At 32.2% G+C, this 21,976-nt stretch overlaps 1 protein-coding gene across 2 annotated transcripts in view; it reads left to right on the top strand.

The window, feature by feature from the left end:
* The window catches only part of Tmtc4 (Transmembrane O-mannosyltransferase targeting cadherins 4), a 199,068-nt gene that overhangs the window by 119,674 nt on the left and 57,418 nt on the right, over nucleotides 1-21,976 (top strand). For both annotated transcript variants that reach the window (XM_035354750.2, XM_035354749.2), the window contains exons 15-17: nucleotides 14,998-15,069; nucleotides 15,814-15,893; nucleotides 19,986-20,093. In XM_035354750.2, coding sequence (XP_035210641.1) covers nucleotides 14,998-15,069; nucleotides 15,814-15,893; nucleotides 19,986-20,093 — 260 coding nt within the window. The remainder of the gene's footprint in view (nucleotides 1-14,997; nucleotides 15,070-15,813; nucleotides 15,894-19,985; nucleotides 20,094-21,976) is intronic.

The following is a 21,976-nucleotide window of genomic DNA, read 5'->3' as shown; positions in this document are numbered from 1 at the left end:
CAAAGTTATGAGCAGGATGTCCACCAAAAATCGCTTCAACAATAAATAATCTAAATAAAATTTTTTACAAAAATCTTTTTTGATGTGCATGTGGACTATATCTGAAACGAAATTCTAGATCAAGTTCGAATCAAATTGATAATCAAAAAATGAGATGCATGGCCTGAAAGGTTTTACATAATTTTAATTAAACTTAATTATAACACATATATACGAGGGCCATCCACGAAGTAGATTACGTTTCCGTCTGTGTCCGCTAGGGGCGGGGTTAGCGCGGCCATCTTGGGGTCAGAGCGTTGCGCAGCTCAGTCTGCATCTAGCCGTGCTAGTGAGAGGTTCGTGCTGTGCTCCGTTCAGATACTGTGACGGTTTGAAATGTCTGCGTTAATTGAAAATCCCGCGAGCTGCGAGGTGCGCTCAGTAATAAGGTTTCTGACTGCAAAAAACTGTAAACCGATAGAAATCTATCGGCAGCTTCGTGAAGTGTATGGGGACAACATTATCACTGAAGGTGGAGTGCGTCAGTGGGTCATAAGATTTCAAAATGGCCGAACCAATGTTCACGACGAAGATCGAAGTGGGAGACCCAGCATAGTGACCGCCGAACTTCTCGAAAAAGTCGATGCTAAAGTCCGTGAAAATCGAAATTTCACAATAACGGAACTTTCTTTGAGTTTTCCACAAATTTCGCGAAGTTTGTTGCACGAAATCATCAGCGAAAAGCTTGGTTACCACAAGTTTTGTGCAAGATGGATTCCAAAAATCTTGACAGAGGACCACAAAAATCAGCGAATGGCTGCAGCGTTGAACTTTTTGGACGCTTACCATAAGGATGGTGACTCTTTACTCGATCGCATCGTTACTGGTGACGAAACATGGGTGAAACATGTGAACTGTGAAACGAAATTGCAATCAATGCAGTGGGGGCACACAAGTTCTCCCCAAAAACCCAAGAAATGCATGCAAACAATGTCGGCAAGGAAGATGATGGCGACTGTTTTTTGGGACAGAAAAGGTGTAATTTTGGTGGACTTCCTGGAAAGAGGCACTACAATAAACTCTCAAAGATATTGCCAAACTCTCCAAAAACTCAGAAGAGCAATTCAAAACAAGCGCAGAGGAATGTTGAGCTCTAAGATCTTGTTGATTCACGACAACGCCCGGCCCCACACGGCAAATGTCACTTGTAAAGTTCTTGAATCTTTTAAGTGGGAGTTGTTTCCTCATCCGCCGTACAGTCCCGACCTGGCACCGAGCGACTTCCACCTATTCCCAGCAATGAAGAAGTGGCTGGCTATGCAGCGTTTTGATGACGACGCACAGCTGCAAGAAGAGGTAACGAAGTGGTTGAAGGCGCAGGCGGCCGAATTTTTCGACGAAGGAATTTCCAAGCTCGTACATCGCTACGATAAATGCCTTAATTTGTATGGTGACTATGTAGAAAAGTAGTATTTGAGTGTGGCTTTCATCTGTATATAATAAAATTTGTTTCCTATACTTTGTTTATTTTTTTATTCCAAAACGTAATCTACTTTCTGGATAGCCCTCGTATGTTACGGTGAAACACTGAAATCTGGAGAATGTCGACTTTCACCAGTGAATGTCAACGTTTACATAGTCTCTTGGTGTATGTCTGAAATATTTTCCAAATACTCTTATTTCTGATTTACACCGGTCAATGTCGACATTCACCATGTACTAATGGTGAATGTTGAACGTATAATAATATTATATTTTCTTCTCCATAATTCAGTCGCGAATAAACGCACTTGAGACTTGAAATAAGAACTTAAGGGCATGAGAAGCTAAAATACACAATGCATTCAAAATGAGAAAGGAAAATAATAGAAGTTAAAAACTTACATAATTATAAAGTACGTTCTAAATGAGAAAATAAAATAACAGTAATAAAAAAACTTACTAAATTATGTGATTCAAATCTTATTTATTGCAACAACTTAAAGTAATATGGCACTTTATGACCTCTCTTTTCGACTTTCACCAGAGAATATCTGTGATTGTCGACATACACCGGTGAGGGTCCGAATATACAAGAATGTAGTGAAATATTTGGTCTTTCACCGATGTATTTGGTGAATGATGATATTCTCTGGTGAAAGTCAACATTCTCCGATTTCGGTCTTTCATGGTAACATATACATAATGTAGGCAAAAATGCCTAAATCGAATGTCAACGCTTAAAAAGCAAGAACTGAATAGTTTCATCAAAAGAGTCTAATAATCGAATTGTACTGTGCAATGCAGTTTGAAATCTACCATCAAGAAGAGTGTTTTGCAAGTCACATGTTCAGAAGGGGAAGTAAGCCAATAGATGTAAGTAAGCTAATACATGAACCTCTAACACCATTTCTTGATGATATCAAGGATTATTTCTCAACGATATCTGGGCAATATATGAGCCAAATTTTATTGCTTTGAACCTAACCATATCGGTACTTTGCATAACAGGCACACAAATTTTCTCTTTCTTGGTACTGTTTACTTTGATGCTGAAACTGAGTTTAAGACCATTTAACTTATCATAGAAATTCTTTATTAGCTTAACTATTCTAATAAGCACTTTCATAATTGATGCATTGTAGTTTTAACATGTTACTGATTTTTGCAACATCCATGCTACCACTTTATTTAAATTGTATTCTTTTGTAGTTTTAACATGTTACTGATTTTTGCAACATCCATGCTACCACTTTATTTAAATTGTATTCTTATATATTTTGGTTTACATTTTGTGAATTAAAAATGTTCTCAATTAGTTTTACTGTTTTTGTTCTTATTTGCATAATAGAGGACATAATCAAACTAATCTCACTAATGTATATCTCAATTAATCCAAATTTCTCAACAGCAAAATTTTACCCAATGCTTTTAAACTTAAAGGTAAGCATTGTTATACAAAATTTCTGCCAAACAATCTGGCAAACCATCTTGTTCCAATTAGAATACTTAGAGAGTGCTCTGCATATTGTAGAATTAAGTCGCAATAAAAGGATCCTGAAGAAGCAAAAAAGGGAATGGCAAAAAACGGAGATTTATGTCATGAGGAAACTAAACAAAGTATTAATAAAAGTGAAATAGGAGCAAAGAAAGAATTATCACAAATTGAGGGATATTCTGTGACACATTGCAATTAAATCATTATATGGAGATTTGAATTTTATCTGAACTGGTATAACAGAAATTTTTAGATCTGTATTGAGTGACAAAAGTATAAGTTTCTGACCCATATAATGTAACAGAATTGTATACGTCTCTAAAAAATCAGACTGGATCAAATTTAAAGTAATAAACAGAGAGCATTATTCTACACAACATTTATTCATGAATACCAAACTGCTATATATACACAATGATGATATCACAGTTTCTTTTTACAAATGAACACTAATCCTTAAATGGATGCATCAATTTTACTGAACTTCAAGATTGTAAAGTCTTTCAGTTGGTCTTTTAACACCCTTATCCAACTGAATCCCACAAGATCTAATTCTACCATCTCATCCAGAAAATAATTCTTTAATCCTATTGTAACTTCCAGTTACAGCATCAAAGTGAAACCGGAAATTGCAGCTAAAGTATTACCGCTAAGTAAGGATTTTAGGTGTGCAAATTTTTCATTTTTTCTCAGCCTACTGTTATGAATTCTATTTTTGAACTGGTTCCAAAAGTCCAACCATTTACACGAATCGCCGTAATAAGTTCCGATTTGCAGATGTGGTAATTTCACTGCTTTCATTTTATCTGTAAATGCAACATTTGCTGTTTTGTTCTGATGAACTGCTGTTCTAGAACAATCCAAATTCGTTTTCAAAAATCGGTGCATTCTTCTTCTCCATATAACGCTTTTATCCTGATATTCTTGACTTAGCATAACCTAATTTTCAATCTTCTCTGAAGTTAGTTTCTTATCGATTTCTGTATCTAAGCTATTCAGCTCTTTGATTTTTCTCAATCAGCTGTTTTTACAAATCCTCGATTATTTCAACTTTTTCATTTAGCAGAATATTATTCACCAAATTCATTTCGACTTTAATTAATAGTTTCTGGGTTAATTACCTTACAGCTTATTGTTTCTTTGTCAAATTTTCAAAAACGCCCTTTGTTTCCAAAATGTTCAGTCTGCCAATTATTCTGATTCATAATATTCCCAGGAAGGAGGCACCATAAAAAATATGTGTATAAGTCTGTATAATAAATCAGACTGGATCAAATTTAAAGTAATAAACAGAGAGTGTTATTCTACACAACATTTATTCATGAACACCAAAGACAGAACTGCTATATATACACAATTATGACATCACAGTTTCTTTTTACAAATAAACACTACCACCATCTATTGGCAGTCTGAGTATGCATAATTTTAAACTTACATTTAACATAATGAAGAGAGATTAAATTCATATGTATGAAAAATAAATCGCATAAGACTTTCAAGTGGTAATACTATCAGGCATATCAGTAGCAGTTTGGTATTCATGAATTTGCCTTAGATTGTTCCCATGTGGGCTTAACATTAGAGATTCAAATGTATTAGTAGTCCATTAGCAGCCAAGCAGTTAAGTTCTGAACACCGGTACTTTGGCTCGGGGGTTGAGTTCCAGCGAATGGGCTGGCTGTGTGGGTGGTTCTCCCCATATGTAATACAGATATAATCCAGGTTTCCTTAAAAAGTCCTCCACAAAGGTATCCCTTCTCTTAGCAGATAGTCCTCATGTGCTTTTTCTAATGAAATAAGTCAAACCAAGAATGTCAAATATATCAGTTATATGAACTGTTACGCTTTCTGAAGTCTTAAAATATTCTTGTTGAGGATATTAGAAATGAGAATGTGCTTGCAACTTTAAATATTGATGTCCAGTATATACAAAGTCATCCCTTCTTTTAGCAGATAGCCATCATGTGCTTTTCCTGATGAAATAAACCAAACCAAATATATCAGTTATATGAACTGTTATGCATTCTGAAGTCTTAAAATATTCTTTTTGAGGATTGAACAAATGAGAATGTGCTTGCAACTTTAAATATTCATGTCCAGTATGTCATAAATTTTTGCAAAATATTGAGGGTGCTTGTTTATATAAGACTAATAGTTTCAAATATTTGGCAACATTGATGTTTATTCACTTATAAAAGATTGAGATTCATGGATCTGGCCTTTGGTTGGAAATGTTTTAGTGTAGAAGATGTTTTTGAGAAGAGTAGTTTGAGTAGAAGATGTATGGTGCTTGTTTTTGAGAAACTTTGAATATGAACTAAAGGCTGCATTCAGACGGCAGCATAAAGGGCATAGAGGCGTAGTCATAAGGTCTTAAAACACGGGAGTTCCTTTCACACCTGAAAGACGGTGGTCTGAGCTGGGGTCAATGAGAGAAGCTAAATTTGTGCATGTGTGGATGTGTCTACACCTTTCGAGCAATGTTTTCTTGCTCGATTGATTTCCCACATTTGCTGTGCTTGTTTTCATTATTTTGTGTCATGGCCTTCTTCAGCTCAAAGTTTTACTGGCTCAACAGAGTGCTCTTTTATCTGCCCTTCTTATTAGCCAAGAGGCAACGGAAGAAGGTAAAAAAAGAAAAAGAACAAAATGGTCTAGAGATATTTTTTTGGAAAGACCACTACTTGATTGGCACATATTTCTGTGCAAAGTAGTATGGAATATTTTTGCATTGCACTGTAGTACTCTCTATACTATAAACATGTGTGTGTGAGACTATGGCAAAGCCTCGAGGGTTATCTGCCTAGGGGGAGGGATGCCTTCGGGGAGGACTTTCTAAGGGAAACTGACTCGTATACACGTAACACACGGGGGAAAACCACGAAAACGCCCATGCAGCCAGCTCGTTCGCGGGGTTCGAACCTCGGACCGAACTACCAGTGTACAGTGGCTTTACCGCTCGGCTGCTGGTGGCCCACTATAAGCATGTGCATGCATATTTATATATATAAAACCTTCTTCAATTTTTACGTGTAATTTCTCTTAGGAGAAATACGATATTCTAAATATGCCTAATTAAAAAACATCTTGAGGATAAGTGAAAGATAGCCTGTATATAATATTTTTCCATTTTGCAGGTGTGAAAGCAGTTAAGCAGAAAACATTATTAACATACATTATTTTTTTTTCATTCAAAAGGAATATGTTTCTGTGCTTAACACTCCTTATTCACTGTTACTGTCGATCACTACAGTAGTTGGCTGCACTACCAGTACCAATTATCACTAGTACTAGTATCCCACAACTGGTCACCATAACCAGCAACCACAACTAAATTTGTATAATACTATGAAACGTTCACCCAACAATGTATTTTATGTTCAATCATTAAATACATTTTGCTGTGTTGCCAGCTGTTTGTATGCATCTATTTCTAATCATTTGCATGTATAAGCCACACGCCTGAATTCCATATGCTTTTCCTGGAGAAAAAAATAGGTTTACACTCGAGAGAATACAGTACAAAGTAAACAATAACTTTCAGGAATTTTTGTGGATAATTCTGCAAACTGGTATGTTTATATCTCATGGGTAATTCAAATTAAACTCTGCTCTGCTTTGAGGTGTCATAGATGTAAGTTTTATCTGCATCTATTGTCAGAAGTAATTACTTTTAAGTGATTTTTCATTTGCTGACAGATTATGACAATTCTTCACTCACTCGCAGACATGCATAGTAAAGCACCCAAAAAGACTTTAATTTCAACATATGCTGTCATTTCTATTTACGACCAATATCTCAAAAATAATTTCACATTGACAAATTTTAGGTACCCAAGTCTTCAAATACAACAAAATTGTAAACATTCATACCTTTTCCAGGAATTTCTACCAGAGAAGTAGCATGAATTTAATGATCAAAATTCCATTCAAATGATATTAATAAAGAGGGGATAATAACAAATACTATTCATTAAATTATAATCCATGTTATGAATTATGCGTGCTATTCAGTTTCATTAAAAGTACATTCCTTTCATGAAGAACATAATTAAAAAACAGAGACCAACAGGAGACAAAACTGTCTAGACTATTGACTATTGTTTTAAGGCTATTTCACTACATTTTTTTCTTCTTGGACTTCATAAGAGCATTTTCTCAAAAGATTATTTTTTTATTACTTACACCATTCAGTTGACTATTGTGACTATTTTTAAATAAGTGAAAATAATTTTTTTACTGTTCCCCCCCCCTAAAAAAGAACAAGCAGACTTTTGATATTGATTTGATGTTTTAGTAAAATAAATTCATGAAGTTTCTTTGGAAAGGAAATCAGCATTTGAAGCAAATAGCAATACAATATTTCCAGCTTTTTCAATAAATTAATTCTTAAATAAAAAAAATAATTAACAGGAAGAAAATGATAGTAATAATTTATACAAAAATAATAAACAGAAAGAAAGTAATAATAATAATTTACACAAAAAATAAAATTTTTGCAAGCATGCATCTTTTAAAGAATTTTCATAATAAAATGAAAAATAATGGATAGGATCAATTATCTACAGGATCATACACAGCGTGCATGATCCTGAGCTTAATTTTCACTTTATGAGTTTCATTCATGTTTTTGAGTTTATTGTGCAAACTCAATAAAATATGCATATCATCATCGTAGATTTCTTGTGAGATCAACTCATTATTTCAATCGGATACGATTATAACTCATTTGAATACAATGTGCTATATATTATATTAAAAAAAAGGCACCTTCGATGTGACAGAGAAATTGTCTGCAGTAAGCTGCTTGGTTTTAGCTTCGCTATGATTGGTCAACACTTATCCCAAACTTAGCGTAAAGTTTGAAACTTAGAACCTTATGCCACGAGCCCTAAACTAGATTTTGTGAGCACAGACTGGTTGCCTTGGCAGGGGTGCTCGGCTTTAACCACGTATGCTCTTTATGTCCCCGTCTGAACACAGCCTAAGACTCCATGAGTACTGGATGAACCAATACTCGTCAGTTTGATCTCCACCAATATGAAAAACAAAATTTCAGGAAATATTAGGTTGATTGATGTACTTAATGACAGGCACACGGTCATACTAAGCTTTCTCTGTTTTTAATTTGTTACAATATAATGAAGGTCCTTAGGAACCCACAGTGTATGTTTAATATATATTCCAGATAATGGAAAATTAAATTCAGGGTGATTTAAATTAGCTAAAAATTTCATAAATTGTACATCCAACCAAGAATAGTTGCTTTGTTTTGCAATGGAAGCTGCAGTTTTGGCATTCTGCAAATGTGCATGTGAAATTAAATGGTACATAAATTTATTTGAAAAACTAAAACAATATGATGTAATTGACAAACCTACCGAAAGTAAAACTGATCATTGGGCATTAGTATTCTGGATAACACCCCTGAAAGAAGTAATATCTCAAGAGATGTTAACCAAAATATATGTGTTTGAAAGATAAATGTGAACTGCACCAAATCATTCCTCAGTTGTGCACTCTTGAAAATCAAGAAGCAGACGTTTTAACTAGGTGTATAACCGCTGTAAATTGAAAAGATGACTTCTTCAAATATGGACATAACTGACAGATTAAAATTGTATCTTGCTATAAATAAAGTGGGAATTGTTGGTATTTGTGTCTGAAAGATTAATTTTCAATATTTGGCAACATTGATGCTATTTATTTGTAAATTAGTAAATGAGTTTCTTGCATCAGACACCAATTGAGAATGTTTTTGTTTAGATGGTGCTTTGGCTATGATAAATACTTTGTTTTTGTGCTTCTTTCTAATATTTACTTTAGAAATATATGTCATTCAGAAATGAAAAAAACATAAATAAAACTCCAACAAATATGGTGTAGTGAAAAACACTAAATGCATATATGTTTGCTGTCATTTCATTAAAAAATAGATGAACATTTAATTCATACAGAATATTGCTTTATTGAGATTCAGATTCCAGATATTTATACAAAACTTTTAAAATTAGTAAAATTTGATAAATGAAGTATATTTAAGCAGTATTATTACATTTATGATTTTGGAGTAATAAAGTAATGCTCATCTTACAATTAGTTGTAATAACATTACAGGATTGAACTTAACAATATGAAGTGATAATTAAAGGCATCTGTTGGAGATAATTATTAATTAACATACAGTAGATGCAATTTAATGTGATTACAGTGAATGTTTTCTTTCAGATATTGTTATCAATTTGCCAATATCCAACCTGTTTGTATGAAAAAACACGGAAAGTATATCACTAATTGTCATCATAATTTGGTTTAACTATTAAATGTAATAGATGTGATCAAGCTATTACAGAATAAATTTTTTAAACTAAAGTAACCAAATAAGGATTAAATAGATCACAAAAGTTGGTGAGTGACAGAGAAGTATCACCAGGTGAAGGATTAAGGCGAAAGCTTGGTTTTGATTTCAGTCAGTCATTTAAAATTAGACAAAAAAACAACGTTAGTTTGGCATATATTTTCCATAAGTGTATTACGTTTGAGGGAGATCAAGCACGAGTCTTTCTTCTGGACTGAAAAGAAGTTCTGCAAAGTACCCCCCCTTAGGAAAAAATGTTTACCTGAAAACATCTATGACAAGCTTTCCCCCCCCCCTTAATTAAAATTTTTACATTGTCATGTTCACTTCGTATAAAGAGTGCCTTCTGAATATTAAGATTAGAAGTACAGCATCAGTCATAAGTTCCAGAAACATTATAAACAGTTCAGAAACAAAATCTTGGATTCTCCTGAAAAAATGATTAAAAATACCTATTTATGTGTTCTTGATACTTTAACAAATTGCGTAAATTCCATTGTGAAGGATACTTTTTCTTCTCCCTTAATGTTATCATTTAGCTAATGTCATCAAAATAGGCATGGACAAACATGATTACATTAAACCTGCTTCTGTTGTATTTAAAATTGGCAGTGGGTAGACCATTTGAGATTTTATAATGATTCATTTTGCAAAAGTAGGATATGCTGGTGCAAATAACCCTCTGAGTGGAATGACTGGCTTTATCTGGTCATGAGATTTTTTTTTTTTTTTTTTGTCACTATATATTAGCTTATAATTTAAGATATTCTGATTGCTTACTTTCCTTAATAATGTAAATGTCATCTTAATGAATGTAAATTTATGAACATAGGGAATTAAATTGGTAATTATGCAAATCAGTCCAATAAATACTGTTTAAATATAGTTTCTTTGTGACAGATCCATACACCTGCCACACAGAGTGTTAAATTATCTTGCTAAGTAACTGTCTTGATTCCATAAAATCTCTATCCTTGTCATTGAGCAAAATATTTAGACCTTTGCACTAAAAGAACCTCTCGGTTTCCATGCCATTTCATGCTGTAATTTTTAAAATAATGAGGGTACACTTTTAGTTTTTAGAAACTATTTATTTATAACCATAGAATATATTATATTGCAGAGAACTGCAATCCCAGCATAGTTCTATTTTTGTATATATCCCAAAGTGTTGCCAATTACAAGTTGCTAAATATTAAATGCTTATGAATACAAAATATTAAATGCTTATGAATTGTGGCTGAGCAGCAATAATGGTTTCTTATCTTAGGTTATGTTTAACCTTCAACAAAGAAGTGCTGTACCAGTTTGTGAGTGCATTCTTTAGAGAACTTTTTTTAGGAAATGTGAAATAATACATATTAAAATAGCTTTAATATTTTCTTATCTGAAATTAGTCTGTGAAAATTGCCAGATTGCACCTTTAGACTTAGTCTAAACTTGGCAGCCTCAACAATAGGAACATTGTATATTTCCATGTATAAGCTGAGAATTTTTTGGAATTTTTTCTGGAGCTAAAGTATGGGGTTGGCATGTATAAGGATCTGCTTATCTCACAAAATATATAGAAATTTGGCAGCCTCAACAATAGGAACGTTACCTCATATATCCATGAATAAGCTGAGAATTTTTGGAACGTTTTCTGAAGCTAAATTATGGGTTTGGCTTATATAAGTATCTGCTGATCTCACAAAATATGTAGGTACTTTTCTGCTAGTGAGATGCAAGTGATATAAACATCGCACTTTTTTATTTCTTAAGTTTATGAAAAAAATTAATCTCAAAATGAAGCATTTCTCTTCCTACTTATCTTTCAAACAAAAAATTAAGTTGCTTAGATAATAATCATAGCATAGATACCACAAATCATGACTTTAAATAAATGTAATAGATGACTATAAACTGTATATGACTATAAATAAATGTAATAGATGTGCTAGCTTCAGGTGGAAATACCAGAGCTAAAACTATCATTGTTGGCATCTGACATTTTACTTGAAAATATTCTACCAATGGTAAATATTTCATCGTTTGTGAACATTTTTACCCTCATGGTGACATGTTGCCCTCATGACAACATCATGCTATTTGGCAACATTTTTACTCTCATGGTAACATGTTTGAAAGTTACAGGAAGTTTTGTTTCATTTCGGTGTATGTATGGGTTTTGAACTTTGAGCCAATTTTTGAAGAAAAAAACTCACTTTCAGCTTACACATGGGTTGGTTTATATTCGGAATACTTTTAAAATTGTCGAGTCTAAATTTTTTTACGTTTAAAACTGTTGAGTCTGTTGTGACATAAGACCATAATACAAAAGTAAAAAAAATGTTGTAACACAACTGAATGTAGCCATAACCAGTACCTTTATCAATTTCATAAAATAAATTGTTGATATTAATTGACAAAACAGTATTCCTAGACATACTGTTTCCTGAAGAATTTATTGATTGTTTGAGTTTTGGGAGACTTAGTAGTATGTTTGGTCAATTCATATAGTCTCTATTAAAGTAAGGGGGAAAAGAAGCAAAGGGCTACTTAGTCATTTTGTGGTTTGCCAGAACTAGTAGAAAAATTGAGGGATTTTTATCAGGCTCAGGATGACCTCCAGTTTCATTGAAACCTGTCTAAATAAAAAAATCTGTTTGTAATTCTAACAGGAGCAAGTGTAGCGATTTCAAGGAAGTGAGCCCGATGAAAGCTGTGAAACATTCCTAGAGATATCAAGTATGCTTTTCATAAAATCTCATACAAAGTACAACTACAGAACCTAATACTTTAACAGATTTCTTTTAAGATGCAGATATCCATAAAATATTAAATTTTCCAGAATGTATGAAATATATAATATTAAATTTTATATGCAAACAAATCATACGTTACAATATGTAAAATTATTTTAATGTAGCTGTAAGAAACTTGCTTAATATTCACAAAATCATCTGAAGCTGCTAGTTTGCCCAGATGAAAAAAGCTTTTGAGTACAAAGGGTTAACTTCTGTAGAAACACAGTTCCTTAAATTAAGTCCACTCGAGTATTCTAATGCAGAAATACCATATAAAAATTAGGTAAAGTTTGCTGATATCTTGGATTTAAAAAAAAGAGTCATTTCTATCCATATGTGCTGAATATTGGAAGAAAAGGGGAAGTTCTTTGCTCGTTATTGAAATAAAACTATTAGATCTTTTTTGTGTAAGCAGTGCCAGCTTCTAATGGAAATGGTTAACATTAAATTATCCATGATATTGTCAGTGAATTTCCAACAATCACAAACATTTATAAGATAAGTAATTCTCATATTAATTCTTTGTCACAGCTAAAATTAGTATCAATCCATTTAGTGCACAGAAAAAAAAAAGGAGAAATATGTGCATATAAAAGAATTATCATTAGAATGGCTAATGGCCCGCACAACACTACTAACTTTCAAATCTTAATTTATTAAAACCATCGAATACTGGTAGTGAATCCGAGGCTTGATTTGCAGTGATTGAGCTTGATTTTCATGATTATTTCCATAAAAACTTTATGGTTAACATGGTCTCATAACCCCCTGAAAAGAAATAGCCTTTCCTACCCAATAGCAGCTTCTTATATAAAGAACAGGTAAACTATTAATTTTGTATCTTGTTATTTTTCACACAAATTATTTATATAATAAGTCATTTTCATTGTAAAAGAATATATTTTATCCTTTGTGATGAAATTAAATAGACAAAACTTAACTCCTATTTTTAATAGTCCAACAGTAACATTTTCATTTTGGTAAGGTACCACATAAGCATTTTGTTTGGATGGGAAGAAGCTTAATTTAAGCATGTAAGTAATTTAGATTGATGGCCTACTTAGCAATTAACATATAATCAGATTAATGTATTGCAGTGTATATTATTGCTTTTCAGTTGTTTCTGACGACTCTGAACAATGTCAGCTGCTATTTAGAGTATTGGTAATATTTGTATGATTCATGGTCATTCTTTCCTACCATTAACAACAAATTCTTTTTGCAGCAGTTGCAGCAAATTTTTTATGGTTGCATGCAGTAGTATTGCTATGCAACTATAAAAAATTTCATCTCTTATAGCATTTTCAACTATCTGCAAGCATTCTCATATTTTTTTTCACTAAAAACTATTTTGAAAATACCTGAGGAACAATTTTACATACCTGTCCATGACTTGAAACTGCTGGGAATCTATTTCTATTTCTATTTGGTAGATTCAGGATTCCATGTAAGAAGTTTTCTGTTTATTTATTTGTGTCAACGATTGGTTTACGTTACATCTTTTGACCATTAAAAAACATGCAAGACAAATGAAATGCTACATGTTTTCAGATGAATTTGGACAAAAGCTTCTGATTAAATATGTTAACAACTAGTTTTAAGTACACATTGTATAACTATTGTTGTTTAACTAATGTGAATATATATATATATCTATCACTTGGTGACAAGTTTACTGTTATGTAATGAGAAATTAAAATAGCACTTGATGCAGTGATTCTAAATTTCTAATATTGCATTTACTCACAAATTTTCACCTATTTCTTCAGTAATTTTATCATACCAAAATTCAGAGGGAAAAATTATGCAAATAAATTAATTTCTGAAAGATGCGCGGGTACAGCAAAAACATGACAAATAGAACATCATGGATAAACTATTGGTAATTATCACAGTATTATTTATTTAAAATAAACCAACATTCCAGTAAAATTACATTGACAGTATCTAATGAGATATCTTCATTTTTACTTCCTATATGTTGAATCTTGCACTCTTTCATTGTCGTTCACTGCTATACCGTAGGCCTTAAATCATTTAATGCTGCTTTATGTTTGTTTCATCTATTAGAGGCACCTTCACCATTCAGTTTATCTTCCCACAAGCAGTGATCTTCAGTATCATCATGAGCATTAGCTATCCCATTTTGTGTTTTAATTTATCTCACTTGTCTGACAGTAACATCACAATAAGCCAAAGAAATTCATCATGGCAAGGACAGCAAGATTGAGCCTGTCGTTGGCAAGACCTTTGAGCACCATACAAGTGTCAGTACGACTTCACTCAGTTTTGCTACCAATTTTGATCTCCCACTACTCTTTCCCTACCACCAACCTCACAAGAGACCCTTCGGCTCACGTAGAGTGCTCCCGTGCTGCAAAGACACTATACATTTAAAAACATCCGTGCCTTCTCTGGGATTTGAACCTGGGCCCTTCAGTGCTGCTGTAGGCTTCCCTAACCACTATACCATTTGGGCAGTCCCGTTTTCTTGAAGCTCTTTAGTAATATTACTTCATCAATCAGAGCCTATGCTCCCAAAACCCATAAGCAAATCATTCTTAAATATAAGGAAGTTCGCTTTCTGAATGCCTTGATGAATAAGAACTTCCGCGAAAACTTAAAAACATTTTCATAGCTTTCTGCCGAAACGCTAGAGAGAAAAATATGCAAGTAAATATGGTATTAATTGATAACTTCATATTATAGTTTCTTTAATCTATTATATGTTTTTGTTATTGTATGTGACCTAATTTTCAGGATATGTTTTATCCAAACCTTTATCTGTCTGACCCTGTTCATAACACATTAGAAACTTTTAATCTGTTCATAACACATTAGAAACTTCTAATCCTTCTTTCACAGCTGATTTTTTCACTTCTTTTTTTATTAAGAGGAGTGCTGATTGGAAAAATGAAGAAACTCTGTTTGGTTCAGGATTGAAAGTTTGCCCACTGAATGCAAAAGTATGTGCACTTTTTCTGATTTACAAAGGAAACTGCTGTCTATGTATTTAATAATGTGTATAAAAAATGTGTTATAAAAAGGTTGTATTTTAGTTTATAACAAATTCAATAAATTCATTTGAGTGGTGTGAATTCAGTATTCATTTTTTTATGCGGTACATTGTACAAAACTGTTAGTTTTATAGAAATATTTTACTATTGACTAAACTATGTTTCTTAGCAAATCGTTTTGCCTTTATTCAGTAATTAAAATGTAGTTCTCTTCATGTGATTCATATGTAAATGATCTTTTTAATTTCTCTTTAAATTCTGCATATTTAAATGCAGGTTTTAGCATCATAGAAAATATTGCTCTGAATAAAATATCTGGGTTAAAACATTCTTTAATATGAAATTTAATTTCCCAAAGTAGCATACATGAAGCAACTTGAAAGAAATGTAGGATTTCATATAATGAAGAATTATTGTATTTCTTCCAGTTTGAGTTAAATTATTGAACATTTCTCTGTTTGGGAGTAGAACTTTGGCAGTATCTTATATTTTATTGATGTCAATTAAATTTAAAAATTTATTTTTATTTAGAAAGTAGTTCATGGGAAATTTATTATTTGATGTTTATTGTCATTATATCTTTCAGAGTGTAGAATTATCTGTATCATCTTTATTGCTTTTTAATTGCATACTGCACAAAATTTAAACTATGATTATTGTTTACTTTTGGGTTCATAATCATGCTTTTGACAGGTTCACTATAATATCGCTAAGAATGCTGCCGACGGTGGTGATAGGGAAACTGCTATCAGAGGTTATCAAGAAGCTATAAGGTTTGTGTATTGAAAATTTTGGTGTCATCCATTAAGTTTTATAATTTATACTGTTTTATTTAGTGATGTGTTGTTTTTCAGAATGTTACTGTTTCTTTTTTCAGAGTTTGTGTATTGTTTCAAAATATGCAAACTTTACAGGATGGTTAAATTATAGTTTTACTTCCAATCTGAAGAGAAATATCTTCAAAAAAATACAAGTTATAATTGTTATGCTCACAGCAATGTTTTCAAGTTCAAATATTTACAAATATTTAATGATTAAAACTCAGATTAAAGTAATGACTAAAATATCATTTAAAGAAATATCTTATAAAATGATTGTAACTGATATCAGAACGGTTATTAAAATTTTATTAATATGTATTTACTAAAAGTAGTAAATTTTAATACATTAATTCAGTTTGCTGTAATTTAGATAAATAGTATAATTAATTTATAAAATTAAAAGACCCTAAAAAATCTCTCATTTCTTCATTATGAATCAAGACTATTTTTCCCTTCTTGTGCACAATTACAACTGGTCATTAAACAACTTTTATTAAATACATTTTTTGGATGTAGAAGTGTATTTTCTTCTTTTAAAAACTGTATGTTACCCCCTTTTTCCTTCATTTGGGATTCTTGTCAAAGTTATGGAATTTATGAATATTTGATAGTAAATGCAAAATGTTAGATATATATTCAACTAATTTATTGAAGAAATTTTACCAGTTGAATCACTGCATTTGCTTTATCACACCTGTATTTAATGGTGCAATTAATAATAATCCATTTAAAATTCAACTGAGATTCTATGCTCCCAGACTTTGTTGCTATCTTTAGAACAGGATATTCTATAGCTGTAAGATAAAAATGAATTTTTACCATCTTACTGTTGCAAAATTCATGTTGCAACAATTTCAGCAAATGACCATGTTTGACTTTCAAAATTTTTTATAATAAAAAAAATTGTTTCCATAATTTATTCTCTGTGTATCTGTGTTTCCATAATTTATTCTGTGTGTATCTGTGTTTCCATAATTTATTCTGTATGTATCTGTGTTTCCATAATTTATTGTGCTGTGCAACTGCTCAAATTTTATATAATGCACTTCACAGTATGGAAAGCAGTCACATTCCAAAAATGTAGTGTTTACAACCGTTTCTTTAAAATAATTTTTTCCCTAGAATTGAGATATCTCTTACAGTGGTAAAGCAAACTCATAGTTTTTCAGCAACTGTGAGTTTTCTTTCACAGTTTTTCAGCAAACAATATGTTCATTCTCCAGTTCTGATGATAAAATCACTCAACTGGACACTTCTAGTGGGAGTAAAAATATTTTAATATTCATTAAAACATTAGTTATCATGCAGTCTGTCCACAATATGGGCAAATAGCCGTAATGTGTCAAAAGAAACTGAAAAATTTTCTGAGCATATGAAAGACTTGGAAGTGTCAGATTGTTACACATCAAATGTCAGATTTGTTACTAAAACTTCAGGTAGTGATAACTCCATTAAATTCGATTTCATTAATCAAAACATGCACCATTAGGTTCACTATTCTTCCTGTAATGAAATACATATACCTGCATGCTAGCTTCATAGAAGTCTAAAGTTCTGCCCTCAAGAAGTTCTTTAAAATCATTTCTGACTTTTCCTGGATTGTTCAACTCTTCTGTGAAAAACGATCAAAATAAAATGTAAAAAATGTAGGTTGACAAAAGGTCTGCTGAATATGGATCTGAAATATCTGTAATCCATAATTTCTGCTGTATTTCTTCCGAGTGGTTGCAGTACTTCTGAGCATTATTTATTTTACCACATTTTAAGAAGGGAAACCACCTGCTAACCACAAAGCAGTGTCTGTTAACTTAATTGTCATGTATTTTAGCTGAAAGCTCAGTGTAATTTGTCATCATGTAGACACTGAGCATATCAGCAGCATATGATTATCTTATGAAAACTGCATTTTGTCACACATAACTATTCTGATGTAAAACACATTAACATTCTGCAAGAACAGCGAGTGCAAACTTCCAGAAGATACATCAGATTTTTAGTGAATTCATAATTTAGGGAAACGATTAAATATTATATGCCCTTAGATCCATTTGTCCCCTCCATGGATGCAGTAAAATTCACATGTTTGTCAGACACTGTTCTATAGTCTAGAATGGGTTGCTATATTTGCAATTTTTCAATGTTTGTTTTGCTTTAACTTTAAATAACCTATATCCAATGTAGTATTTATTTAGAGCAAAATCTATGTCACGGTTATGTATCATTTACTATTTCTGATCAATCTCGGCAATAATTTGTGAATGTCTTCACACTTAATTTATATTTGCATATTTTCTTATTAGAAATTTGAAAATGAGAACAAAACTTTACAAAATGTAATAAATATAAACTAGCTTTGTAGGTCTGCAGTTTGTAAAGCAATTTTTGATAATCTGCTTTCATTAACAAATAGTAATGAATAATTTAATGAAATAATAATAATAAATTCATTAATAATATTCATTACTATTAGATGATTAGAATAAGGTTCAATACAATTAGATTTTGAGCTGAACTTACAGCAATCATAAAGCTGTAAATCTGCTTTGCTTTTTTCGATAATTTTGTTTATTATAATATAAAAAGAATATGTTTTGTTTATGTTAGCAGGGGGTAATCTACAACCTATACTTGCAATCCATTTTATAGCTGCAGCATGAAGTGAAGTCTGATGAGAATTTTTTTAAATGAGAAACGGGCTGATTACACGTGAAATTTTCCATCAAGAACGTAAATGCGAGCAATTTCCTCTTAAAAAGGTTTACACGAAAGCATCCATCCCCTTAAGCAAATAGTGTCCACGTGTTCCTTAATCCAATCCTAATTCTCATGCACTTAATAGTGAGTTCACATACACCTTATTACGGACAAAATAGCATTCCTGTCTTAAAAATTATATTTTTTATTAACTTGTTTGAATTCCCTTTATCTCTTGAGCGGTATAAGAATTTCTGCAAATTAAAACTGGCCGAAATTTTATGCAAAGTAACTTATGTTTTGATTCAATTTAGGATTTACATAAGCTTTAACCGCTTCCCTTACAAATTTTTTTGAAAAAAATCATCAAATTTTTTTATTTTATTATTAAATACAACAAAACGAAACGTCAAAATATGTAGGTTTTAAGTTGACTTTTTAATTTTTTGAAGGTGTAAAAGCATTTATTTTTAATATTAGTTTACTATCCCGAGTTATCTCGGGCAAACGAAAAAAGTTAAATATTAATCTTTGTATGATAGTTTTTGAAACAAGCGACAGCACAGAGTGGTACCTGACGTTCTACACTTGTATCTGGTCTCTTTTCTTACTGGCTTATCGCTGGAATCTCTTTCACGGGAGCGCAGAGTACACTGTCTCGTTGGATTTGATTTTTTTTTTTTTGAATTTTTCCCCAACCTTTTCATAATCACTATCTGAAAAATCACCGCTTTCGCTATCTTCCATCATCACCATTATTTTATTTTTTTCCAACGCATGCATCTTTCTTTATACATTACTAATCCACAAGTCGACGTATACTATACAATAGGGAAACACACGACCAGTCCCTCCAAAAGAACCGTGCAACCAACAAAATTTGGCAAACTGCCAATCAAAGCTAAATATTTCCTTTAATTTCCTCGTGGACTCGTGGACCATCCTTCAGTGTGTTCTTCCTCAAAATTAGGGCATAACAGTCCTTTGTTTCATTCCTTTTCTGTTGGTAGTGTTAGCTAGATATGGATGATTCAAGTGCTTTTGATTATTTTTTAATATGGCTGTATTTTGCATATTATATTCTTCCTTAAGAATGTCAAAATGCAAAATCTGATTTCTGGCTTGATTAAAGTATATATGTAAAATTTCTAATTCTACAGCAAGAAAAGTTGCTTAAATATATACAAAAACAAAATATACTCAATTCTAACTTTTAGCAAGCTGTTTAACTTGTGTAAGATTTTGAAATAGAATGGAATGAATTATTTTTCTTGTAAATTTAAATGTTATGCAATTTAATGTTGCTGACAAATGCTGACATTAGCTTAAAGAGAACCTCTAAAATTGCAGATTAAATCCTTTATATGATCAAGCAATGAATAACCTGGCAAATATACTCAAAGATCAAGGAAAGCTAATGGAAGCTGAAAAATTGTTACTATCTGCCATTAAAATAAGGTAATGACTTTCTTTGATCATCAAAATAATTAAAATTTATATTATGTATGTTTGAAATAGTGTTGAATAGAAAAATGTAATTATCATTAATATTTGTTTCATTTTGTTTCCTTTCCTAAGTATTTTATAAGTACTGAATTTCATGTAATTCACGATGGTGTACTTTATTCTTGCTTATTATTTTAGGCTTTTATTAAATTTAATGTTATTTTCTTTTTTATCTTTGATGTCTTATGTGTTAACTATATCCTATCTGTATATACTTGTGTTATACATATGTTTATTTTAATCTTACCTCGTCTTCCCTCCATCTTTCATATTTATTTATTTTTATTGCACAACATTTAAAAATGCATTAACAAAATTATTTTATAGCATGTAATTTTTTTTAATCCTACAGCAGATCTAGGCATGACTGCCATTAGTCTCTAACTGGCCGCACAATCCAGTTCAGAAACATTAAAACAGTACAATAATTTTTGACAGCATTAGCCATTGGCATGTCATTAAATCCAGAACAAGTGTCTAAATGGTCATCAAAACATGTCGTCAGTATTACATGGTGGGCAAGATGGAGAGTCTTCTAAACCTCTATGTAGGTGTTTCCTTAGGTAGTCGTGTCCAGTTTTTAATCTAAAATTATTGACACCGATATCTAGGTAGATCGCAAGGAATGGGATTCTCCATTAGGGAACTCTAAATCTTCTCCTTCATAGAGTCGCCATTCTTCTCTCAAAGATTAGCTCCACTGATTTTCTTAGAGCTGTGATAGCAAACAAGAGGATTGAGTTGAAGAAGCACATATCCAACCTTGGCCAGAGTGTCAGCAAACTCGTTACCCAGGATTCCACATTGACTTAGGATCCACTGCAGAGTAATATTACGACCATTATTTATTAGAAAATTTATCACAAGCTGATAGTTTAGATAAAAACCTATTTTTTTTAAAGTATGACTAGAAATTGCTTAAATCAATAAATATCCCAATGTCTGCTCATCTCTTTTACTGATTTCATTCAAGACCAGTTAGACAGCAGCTACATCAGCATCATAGTTGGTACAATTTGCACCAACAGCCTGCTAGAGCTAAAGTACCTAGAGAAAACTTCTGCATCAGCATTACTATTAGCACCTATAGCAGAACCATCGGTGTACACATGCAACCAGTGCATTGTTGGAAATCTTTTCTTAATAGTGGCAAAGCAGCCGTCCTCAACTCTGTCTCAGTATAGGATTTTTTACTGACTGGCAGAAACAAGTCTAAATTATAATTTGTTCAATGTCTTAGAAGTTCAAATGTCTTAGAAATTCACCATTCCCAAGTAGTGGCTGTCTGTTAAAAGAAGGAATATAAAATTAGTTGGACAGTTCATTTGTCACATGTAACAAGGTAGCTTAGGATTTCAACCTGTGCTCTGCGTGATTGTACATCTTCTAGAAATCACCACACTTCATCAATCTTTCAACCAACTTGAGAGCACTTATTTTCCTTCGATGAGTCAGAGGCTAAATATTTGCTTGTAATAGAATGGCTTGGATAGGTGTAGAAAATGCTCTGCCAGTGATGATTCTCAGGGCACTATTTTGAGTTGTTTCAACTTTGTTCTGTATTCACTCAGAAGCAATTATGAGAAGTTCACCACCATATTCGACAGCAGGCCTAAATTAAGATTTATAAGTTGTCCAGAGTAGAGCGTGGGTAGTACCCCCTTTACACTGGTAAGCCTTTTGAGCAATCTGTTTTTCATGTTGCCTATACCAAGCATCCTGCTGGCCTGTTTATTCCTACATAGCCTGGAATCCAAAACAATTTCCAGGTAAGTAGCTTCTTGAGTGCTGTGGATCTGTTGGTCTCCATAAAACAAGTTTATCACTTTAGGTTT

This window comes from Stegodyphus dumicola, chromosome X1 (genome assembly GCF_044657685.1).
Source record: "Stegodyphus dumicola isolate Sdum_Otavi_A_Nest chromosome X1, ASM4465768v1".
Taxonomy (NCBI): domain Eukaryota; kingdom Metazoa; phylum Arthropoda; class Arachnida; order Araneae; family Eresidae; genus Stegodyphus; species Stegodyphus dumicola.
The sequence above is the reverse complement of the archived record's forward strand: the minus strand, read 5'-3'. Positions and strand labels throughout refer to the sequence as shown.